The following is a 10,789-nucleotide window of genomic DNA, read 5'->3' as shown; positions in this document are numbered from 1 at the left end:
TTAAAATTTTTTTTTTTTTTTTTTTTTTTTTTTAAGTTCGCAGTTTTAACTTCTTACGGAGAACTCATGAGTTCACTTAGCCAGCTGGACAGGCAAGTGATTTAAGAAGCACCCTTGACTCTGACCCCAGCCCATGGTTTTTGCTCACAGGGTTCAGATCCCAGAGAGCCCTGGCTTCTGTAACTAATGGGCTTCTGGCAGCCCTAACTCACCAGTGTGCTCCTAAACATAAAGATATCTACATGCCCTCAGCTCGCAGCTGGACCCCCCACCCCACACACTGTCCGCTCTACAATGGAATAAATACAATACACCATGAAAGGCACAAGTGTAGGACTGCTGGCCCAGGCTGGGCTGAGGGAGAGGAGGGTTTAGGGCAGGGAATGAATCCAGCCCACACTGTGTTAAAATCTCATTACGTTCGGTTTGGCCCACACCATGTTTAAGTTGTGAACATTTAAATAGCAACAGATTTCTTTCAAGGGCTGGATTTCCAGGTTTTCTTGAAAAAGTAGAAAATCCTGGGTCTGTATTTTCACACAGTACCAATCGGCTGGAGTTGGGGTTGTCCCCACTGTCCCCTTGGGAGCCTGGTCTCCCTCATTTACCATAGACCTAAGAGGTCAGTCACATCAACGGGCACCTGAGCTCATCTAGGGACTTACTCCCTAACATAAGGACGTCACAGGGCATTCGCCACACGGACACTCTCAGGAACTGGGGCCCCTTCCCTTCCTCCCCTTAAGAGAGGGTTCAGGATGAAGTAACCACCTTTCACTGAACTTTTGATGCCCTAGGGTGCTCTGATTACCATAGGTGAGGCCTGGAAAAGCCCCCCACTGCTAAACTAGGGCAGCTCCCAGCTTTTCTCTGCGGACCCAGGCTTAGGAGGCATGGCAAGCTGGAACAGGCAATAAGGGATATGCCGAGATGGGCGGGGGCTAGGAAGGGGAACAGGAGGTGGGAAATTAAGGAATTAACATTGCTTTCACCTTTGCCTCCTCTTTGTGTGTTCAGACTCAGGATTTCCTCTTCATTCTCCCCCGTCAGATCCAATACTGATCTGATATGTTTCATTCTCACTACAAGGAAGGATGGGGAGAGACCAGGCTGCTAGAGTTGGAAGGATTGGTTTATTCTACATCGAGCCCCCAGGATCTTCTCACCCATCCCCCCAAACTCATCCTTCTATTGTTAACATCCTGCAGTTCTGTTGTTTTATTGGATTAACAGCACTGGATTCTGAGCACAGGGGCTCCACCAACTCCAATGTTCCTGAACATTGCAAACCACCTAGAAAAGAAAAGTGGCACTTGCAGGTGCTGGGAGTATTGCTATTCCAGAGCAAGCTTTGCTTACCTGGATAACCACTCACTAAACCACTCACATTGACCCTCAGTTTTTCAAACACATTTCACAATTCTAGGAAATTTGTAATTAATTTAATTTTAATTTCTGCTCTTAAGCAAAAAGTATTACCAGATGACAAGACAGGCCACACAAACTCAGGGCTGCAGACCAAACCAAAAGCCTAAAGGAAGCCCCTGGACCGACTCCATGCCACTCAGCCAAGAGGCATTTTCCTAAATCTTGACCTCCCTATTACATCACACGAGGGACATGCACACCATCACGGACACCCAAATCCTGAAGTCTCTTGGTATTTACTGGCCTCAATATTTTCGGCACAAACACTCAAACTCAGAGAAAGAAAATCCCTTGCCTATAACCCAAAGGGTTAAGTTTTGAAGCACATGTTTTTCTCTTAAGAATAACATTTTTGGTAACCCTCAAAGTTTTAAGTTTCACTCCTGGATTTTAAAATACAGAGAATACTTAGATGACTGGTTATAATTTAGCAGAGGGGAAATATCCCACCCACCTAGTATAGTCTAAACCAGTAAAAAGGATTTTTTTCCTCAGCAAAAAAGTACAGGCAGGTTTTACAAAGATATTTAGTCATTCATAGACTGTCAGAGGCCAGAAGCCCACAGAGCAATGAAATCCTCTGCAGCTAAGCTACAAAAATGACAGGTGAGAAGATGCCTTCGGAGGTCTAGCTTGAGGCCTTTTCATCTATAGCTGAAGCTTTTATCTGGGGGTTCAAAAATGGCTTTTCTTTCCCCTTCCAAGTTATGCAAGGGAAAGGTACCAATTTCTCTATTCCTTTCTTCCAGCTAAACTCATACAACTCATGGTGTTATAGACACCATGATACTAGGGCCAAAGGCTAACCCAAAGTATGTGTTCAAGCATTATGCAACTAGGCTATAGTCTTGTCTGCCATTCTTTGTGGGTATGTATATTTAATAATCCTTGTGAACTTTTTGGGGGAGACAATGCTGGGGATTGAACCCAGAGCCACATGCGTGCAAGGCAAGCAGCTTTACCACTGAGCTACCTCCCCAGCCCTCTTGATGAACATTTTAAATGAACCTGAGACTACTGAAAAATAGTGAGGTAATAATTAACCAGGGGCACATGAAGCCCCAGCATGCACCACTCCACACCAACCTCTGCTCGTCTTGGCATTTCTTGCCAGAAATAGGTCTCAGCTGTGTGGAATCTCTCAAACCCAGAGTGCTCCAGAGTGACCTTTTCTCCACAAAGTCCCCTGTGCTGTGTGGCCTGTCACTCACAGTCTGTCCTTGTTCTCATAAGCCTCATCCAGTACAGTGTGCTCTCTGTGCTTTGTGTTTTAAGACAAATAAGAGACTGGGTGAGGCTAAATCTTTCCCAAAATGAAGTGCTGGCTTTAACAATGGATGTTACAAATAAGGGTGAGGGAAGTCTGAATGAGATCCTTAAGAAAATAAACTCCGCGGGGACGTGTCAATGATAAGCCATATTTATACACACAGGCTGAGGAGAATTGTTAACCTTTTGCAAATACATAAGCATCACTTGCCACACACACCCTGGCATCCTACTTGAGTTGTCCACATGAGAAGACCACACTGTGAATCAGCACCGACTGGAGAAGGTGGGTGAGCCAGGGATATGTGCTTTAAATGAGACTTCATTAGCCAGCCTGCGATGGAATTTCTCCGTAGCACCTTCGTATCACAGCATATCACTCTCAAAGGTACTCCTGCTGGACTGCTGGATACCTTCTTGACCGTAAGTTTATCTCCCTGAATGGTCCCTAACACTTGCCATGGGAATTTTGCAGCCCATATTTTTGGTTAGCCAATGCTATGCAAACCCTCCCAACCTGCCCAGCCAATTCCAAACAGATACTCCCAACTTGCTCCACCAATCAGTACTGGTCAGCCTTTTTTTTTTTTTTGCTGCTGCTGCTGGGACAAACACCTGGTGTACACAACTTATACGAGCAAAGATTTATTGTGCCACATGGTTTCAGAGGTTTGTCTACGGTCAGCTGGCTCCAAGGCATAACATCATGGTGGTAAGAGCATGACAAGGAAAGCTGCTGATGGCATGGGAAGCAGTGTGCAAGGAAAGAGCCCAGGAAGAACGCACTGGGAATCAAATAGAGTCACCCTCACGACCCACGCAGACATATCCAGAACATATCCTAGGCATCTCTCAGACTGACCAAGCTGACAGTCAATCCCACAACCCCAAACAAACCCTCCTAATCTGCTGAGCCAATCTCAGAAAAACTCGTTCAAAGGTCGCCTGAAACTGACCCACAGAGAAATATCTCACATTATTCAAATAGATCAAAGCAAGCATCCACGGCAAAGCTTTCCTCTTGATTATCCACGTAATGGGAACTACGACTGCATCACTTTCAAACTGGAGTGCTTTAGATTCTTCCAAATTTAGCCTCTTGCTTTATTACCTCTCTTCTAGATATGCATGCCCCAGAGACCCCTGGACACGTCACAGTGGGCACGTAACATTTCTCAAGACTCAAGCAGTAATCTCTCTTTACTGTTGACCTCCTACCACTTATCAGTGGTTTCAGTGTTCCCCAGAACAGCTGCGCTGCTCAGGAGAACACAGTCCGGGAGCTTGTTAAAGTGCAAATTCTCAGACTCCTTCCCAGTATATTGAATTAGACCTTCTGGGAGTGTAGACCAACCAGCGACCTGTATTTTAAAGAGTCATTAAGACGACCCTAAAAAGTTTGAGAACCACTGTTCTATACCAGTGGTATAAATAGTGTAAGTGCTGAGGCCTGCAGGGTTTCCATATATTGTCTATTATAGCTCTTGAGGCTGTTAATAAATCAGGATCATCTCAAACATCCTGGCTAATACAAGATAGGCTCAGATTTGTATACTGGATTTGCAGGTCAGATTTAGATATCTTTGGCAAATTTTCTTAAACACTCCTCTAAAACAGCAGGAATTTCCAGCACCAAGGTGCTGATTATCTTTTAGATTTTTCTGTTACATTAGAAAGCAATCATCCGCCTAGGTGTGAATATGCAGTTAGGAAAATGTCAATGGTTATGAGGGATTCACTTAGTGTCAAAAGACTTAGCCAGTAGACCCTATTTTCCAATAACCCAAACATTTGGACACCAAACTAACAAAGCCCCAGTGTAAATGCAACCCGATTCTGTAACATTATGAAAGACCTCGGGGCTGCCGGTAGGACTGCTTCAGTCTCCATGTGAAATCCAAATAAGTCAGTGCATAAGGAAAGCACATTGTAAAGTTCAAAGCTCTCCCTACATCTAAAGGTCACAAAATGCTGACTTGTTGACCAAAAGGAATTGCATGGTGACTACAAAATTTTTTGAAAGCTTTACAACTAATTGATATTATTCTTAAAAAAAAAAAAAAGAAAAGAAGAAAAGAGATCCTACATTTAAAAATCAGATCGCTGGCTTCTCTTGACAGTGAGCTGGTGTGGCAACACAGAGCCCAAATTCTCACATCACAAAGATTAATCGCAGATTAACAGAGAAGTGGCACCTGCCTCCCAGGGCTTCACTTGCCACTCAGTCTGTGTCCCTCAGCTAAGTTGCACGCTGGCTCCCAGAGCCTGCTGAGTTTGCAGCTCATGGCCACCACCATCACCATCACCATCACCGTCACCATCACCATCACCGTCATCCTTAGGCACTGAAAATGCTCAGGAGTTTATGTTCAGCTGAAATTTTGTAGATGGCAAAAATATGGAATAGAATTCACTTCCTGTTTTCTGTTTAAAGATGTATGAGTTATGAGTCGTTTATTTGCTTATTACAAATAGAAAACTTCTGTGAGTTCTTACTACATAGATATACCTGCTCGGAGCACTTCCCATGAAATCTCGCAAATTACCCTACCAACAATTCCATGAAATGAGCTTCATCGTTATGCCCATTTTACAGGTGAGGAAATGGAGGGATAAGAGCATCATGCAAATATAATGAAAAAGCTGCGTCTTGAGCCCTGTCCGTGCTCATAGCTGTCCTGCCAGATTGTGTGAGGCCCTTGCATCCTCGGGGATCACTGACTCTGTGCATCCATGCCCAGCTGCCATCTCATCCAAGGTCATCCCATGCAATGACCAACTCTTACTGCCAAGTGAGTTGATCAACATCTCCCAAAGGGATCAATGACAAAATATGAGTAGTTCAAAGGACCAACAGCAGTGCTCACAAAAGTGCAGGGCAGTCCGTCCCCACAGATAAGTAGAAGCCCCTCTTCTGAGCCCTGGTTTTCCTTTAGATATTGACAAATCACAACCCACAACTCCTTCTGCTTGGCTTTTAAGTGATAACTTTTTACAAAAGAAAGAGGCACTTAGGCACTTGAAAGTTTGCCAGAGCAGTTGTTCTTTGTCCCAAAAGGCTAAAGCCCAAACTATTCAGAGGAACAAATACATGGTCAGAGAGGTATATGACCTTTACACAGGCTTGGGAAAGGCTGCCTTGGCACTCCAAGGCCCCGCAACGACCCCAAGAGGGCCAAACATGTCACCTACCCGCTGGATGACCCTACAAACTTAGCCAGGGAAAAGCCTTCTTGAGCACTACTATTACCCCTAGCAAGTCAGAATTTTAGCCGCAGAGTGTCATCCAGGTCTCTGAAATGGAAGTAGATAACAGAGGACTGTTTACCATCTTCAATTCCCCAAACTTCGCCAGCTAGCCACCAAAGGACATGAGTAAGTGTGGTCCCCACAAGAATCACAGTGTTTGTTACTAAGGGCTTGTGTTTGGGTCTCTAACCTCTTCAAGGCATCCCTGATTTGTGACTCTGGAGTTAGATGGACATTGTAGCAAGGAGACCACAGGCCAACCACAGTGTCTCAGGCAGGTAGCCTCCTGGACCCCCACTTCCACTCTGGGATTCAAAGCCTTCTCACCCTAAAACAAGAAAAGGGAAGAACAGATGGATCCAAGGAGAAGCCAACAAATATTTCTCTGGAAGCCCAGGCCACAGCCAGCCTTAGTCAACTACATATACCCAGGCCCTCTCCTAGGACAATGAGATCTCAGGGGAAACATAAATCCACTAACTGCACCCTTTGAGTGTGAGGAGGGAGAGAGACAGACAGACAGAAAAACATGTCAAGTGAGACCTCCAAAAGGCCAGATGCCACAGAGGCACATCATCCAGGCCCAGGTACCCCCAGCTCACCCCTCTCCTCCCAGCCAGAGGATCGCTTAGGAGGATGCAATCCACACAAAAGCACCTCTCCAAGGCTGGACATGCCATGTGGGAGATGGGAGCACCTGGGATTTCTACAACTCTTCTACCTCTCTGTGCACTCCATGACTTCCTGGATGCTCAACTGGAAGATGAGAGCCATGAGACCCAACCCCAATCTCAGAAGGAAGGCAGCATGTGTCAAGCTTGAGGAAATTATAAAACAGTGTACAAATGCAAAAAAGCATTTTCATTATCTACCAGGTGAGTTCTTAATAAATGACAAAAGTCCTCAAAGAGCAAGTGTGGGCTCAGTGAGCATTTCCTATAAATGCACTCGGCCTGGTGCCTGGTGCCAGCCATGGCCTTAGTCCATGTGGCTCCTACAGCCTTTGCTCAAGACCACCTCTGCAACATTTAGTTATTTGCACTCAGGCCCAAGGAGAACCACCCTCCCCTTGGATGTTTAGACATAACAAACCCTCTCCCAAAGTTGGTTTCCATGGAGATGTAGAGCTTCTTCCCCAAGGGAATGTCACTCATTCTGTTTGAGTTTATGTTGGGTGTTTTTGAACCCAGGCTTCGAAGGCTTGCAAAAGGATGTGGGTCTCCTGGTTTATCTCAGGCTGTCCCAGTGCGATAAGAGTCAGTCTGCTGTTTTTCAAGAACTCACACTGCGGCTCTGGAACCTCCTGCACAGAAGCTCCTAGGAAAATTGTGAAGCACTGCAGCCATTTTGGGTGGGAGTTCAGGGGACTGTTTAAAATACAGCTTCCATTGGCCTACAGTGAGGGTTCGAATCTCGGCATGGATGGTCTGTTTAATGTCCGGACAGTTCTAGAACACGATCACCTATAAAACAGGCTAACATAGTACTACCTACCTCAAAAGGCTGTTGTTAGAATTAAGGGAGATAATGTGTGGCAAAAAGCAGTTCAGTCTTGGTACTGGGTGTGTGCCATTGTTCATGCTTTTGGCTTCCCCTTTCTCACACTAACTGTTCCTACTAAACGATAAAACAAACAACATATAAACAAATGCCTTCCCGTACCTGGGAAGGTTACGACAACAGCTTCCGTGTTCTTTAACCCCCAACTCAAGGGTGGTCTGCATTCCCTGGGTTGCTCACGGCATACTTCTCCTTGAACTGTATGTAACCGTTTATGCATCATCTATTTCTTCCATTATACTATAAACAACTCTAGGTTTAAAAAAGAAGCACTTCACACAGTGCCTCGCTGAATGTACAATGTTCGATAAGCAGCAATTATTAGTCCCCGGAATCACCACCCTATGTTCATGCTGTTGCTGAGGCATTTTGTATAATCTAAATTTACAACGTTGGGAATGTCCCTAGAGGCGAAAGGAGCTTGCAGGAGTACAGACATTTGTCAAAGATGGAGTTGCTCTCCTTTTGGCAGGAAGTAAGATGAGAGTCATTTATTAATCGCTGAATTCAGCTGGAAGATTCAATTAAGGCACTAGAGTTTCTGAGTATATAATTTCCTTTAGGGAGACAATTCCACATGTGGCAAATACCTCGGGTCATAGGACACACATCCTTTCAGAAGTTAAGGGTGGCTGAATTTGGGGACACTCTTTTTGGTGTTACCCATACCTTCCCAGAGGAGAAACACCTGCTGGAAGAATGGGGGAACAGTCCCCCAAATCCTAATCCCTGCCTCTGTCGGAAGCGATGAGAGGAAGTGATGCTGAGTAGGATGCTGGTCTTCAGTCAGAAATGAAGAGCAAAAAAAGGCTGTCTGCGTTCTATCTACTTCTGAGATGTTGCTTCTAACCCTATAGGACAAGACAGGAGGGTAGACAGGACCTGAAGGCACTGCCACAGCACCACCTAATGGCAGGTATTTCCCACCCATCATCGCCGGCCCATTCGCCAGCCCGAGAGGCAGACCTCATGAGCCCATTTTGTAGATGGAGCAACCGAGACCCAGATGCAAGACTATTCAAGACCCAGAAGTTTAAGTAGGTGAAAATGTGAGGTCCATTCTCTTGTTCTCTCATGTCTCCACAGATTTCAGGGATGCTGAGTTCCAGACAGGTTTGTGAACTCTTCACAGTCCCCTGAAAACTCCAGAAAAGTATCTGAGAGAGGTAAGGTTTGCTGAATCTGGAGTCTGCCAAAGTGTGGAGTGAACCACCTGCTCTGTGGCCACACGTCCTTCCACATTCCCCCACCCAATCTATTCCAGCAACACGCAAGTTCACTGATGTTGACATTCGTGAGAATTATCATCTGCCCCTCAGCTCCATAGGACAGACTCAGTTCCACAACTAAATAGGCGTGCGTGGGTATTCACCTTCTCATACTCACAGAAGAATTCCAAAAGATTGCCTAGATCTTTCTTGAAAGTGTACTTGGCCTCTGCTGGGATTACTCAACCCCACTTGGAAGGGGTGGCTGCTATGTTAGCTGCCGCGGGCTCTGTATTCAGAAAGCAAGTCCTTTCAAGGGGTTCAGCTGTCCCTTAGGCAGCCAGGGAAGCTGGTCATGCAAAGGCTGAAAATGTGTCAACTGTTGGAAACAGTCAGCAGCAGCCCATGGGAGCGACTGAACATTCTCTGGAGCAGCCACTTGGTCAACAGTTAAAGCAGCCTATTATCCAGTTTACACAAAACACCCAGCAGCTCCATGGCACCAATAACTAAATATCTCCATTCTTATGAAGCTCATGACACATTACTGCATTGCCTTGCCACTAACTGTAGCAATCAAAGTATACATAAACCAGGGAAAGGGATAGAAAAGAAAAGTCTTCCTGAGCTCTGAAGACCACAATCAAAGACGGCCACAGGGGCAAACCCAAGTCACTTCACAACAAAGGGTTCCCTCCTTCCATGGGCAAGAACTCCAAGGCTTTCAGACGTGAAGAGTCAGAGAAAGGGGATCTTAGAGTCACAGGGATCACAGTGAACGCTTCTTTAAAAAGAGGTGCCTGCATGCATTTTCTTTGAGGAATCTGTCCAAAGGCTTTTGAAAATTCTTTCAAGTACAGTATTTTGCTTCCAAAACATTACATGGCATTTCTCCAACAAATTTATATGTGTTTCCAGGGAACTCCTGGACCAAAATGGAAAAACAAAACAAAACAAAAAAACGAACAAAAAAACAAACAAACCAGTACTTTAGGTAGAAGAATGTCTGGCGACTCTTTTGTGCCAATATATTAATGGACTTTCTCTTATAATTATTATTACTTCATAGAGCAACCATAATCATTCCCTCATCCGCAAAGGAAATATATAATCCAGCTGTGGTGGCTCCAGTAGAAATACCACATCTGTGGATCATTGGCAACACCCTGGCACGACTGCACAAATCTCGGCAGTCCCAGAGAGTTCCTTTTGTACCCAACATGCACATGGGTGCACTTTTCTGAAAGTGCCTATGAACTTTACCAAAACCGCTCACTCCTTTGTATGCTGCGAAGAGCTTCTCCGATTCAGATAACCCACACCCTAAGAAAGAGGCTCTCTTGGAATATTATTCCCAGGGCCCAGTTGTAAGAAGACCCCAGACCCTTCCAGAATGATGGCTTGTGCCAGGTCAATATCAAATAGGGAAGGGGAAAATTGGCATTCTGCGAGGACGGGCTGGCTGAGCAGCTGGCCCCTGGTTTTCCACTTAGCAGGAGAACGACTTCCTTGGAGGAAGGAAGCCACCAGTCCCCAGTCTCTCCCTTCTCCAGAGTATGAAGGCAACGAATTCCTGAGCACTGGGTGGTAATACTCCAGAAATCGCCCACCAGCCTGTGTTTAGTCTGTCCCCAAAGCCCAGCAGCAAGCATCTTCTTTCTAAGCCAGTCTTCCCCAGTCCAAAGCGCGCCCTGGGGGTTTGGATCTACAGACCTATAAAGGCAAAGGCAGCATCGCTGAGCCTAGACAGACTTTTCTCCCCAACATAGCTTGCGACTACTGTGCTGGCTTGCCCCTCACCCTGAAGCCCTCAGAGTCCCGTCCACCCTAGACAATAGAGCAAGAAAATAAAATGAAAGTGTACTTACTGCTATGGCTTGCAGCCTCTCCTTGTGCAGTTCCGCCTCTGCCATCCTGGGGAAGGGTACACAGGCAAAGGAAAGAAGAAAAAACACGCTGTAGTCACCCAAGGCAATGACGGGCACCCCGGGGAGCTTAGCTGGAACCTGGGCAGAGCCGCGGGGTGGCAGGGGTTCGCTGGGGCGCGCGCAGTGCCGTGCGCACCGCTGGCTGCC

The 10,789-nt window shown here is 45.9% G+C and overlaps 1 protein-coding gene across 5 annotated transcripts in view; it reads right to left on the bottom strand.

Annotated features, from left to right (window-relative positions):
• Positions 1 to 10,789, bottom strand: part of Palm2akap2 (PALM2 and AKAP2 fusion) — a 561,169-nt gene that overhangs the window by 325,893 nt on the left and 224,487 nt on the right. For all 5 annotated transcript variants that reach the window (XM_019209808.1, XM_010639300.2, XM_010639301.2 and 2 more), the window contains one exon: positions 10,583 to 10,628. In XM_019209808.1, the coding sequence (XP_019065353.1) occupies positions 10,583 to 10,628 (46 nt within the window). Of the gene's footprint in view, positions 1 to 10,582; positions 10,629 to 10,789 lie in introns of those variants that run through there.

Source organism: Fukomys damarensis, unplaced genomic scaffold, assembly GCF_012274545.1.
Source record: "Fukomys damarensis isolate Sample0158 unplaced genomic scaffold, DMR_v1.0_HiC HiC_scaffold_36, whole genome shotgun sequence".
Lineage (NCBI taxonomy): Eukaryota > Metazoa > Chordata > Mammalia > Rodentia > Bathyergidae > Fukomys > Fukomys damarensis.
Note: the sequence above shows the minus strand (reverse complement) of the source record. Positions and strands in the feature narration are given on the sequence as shown.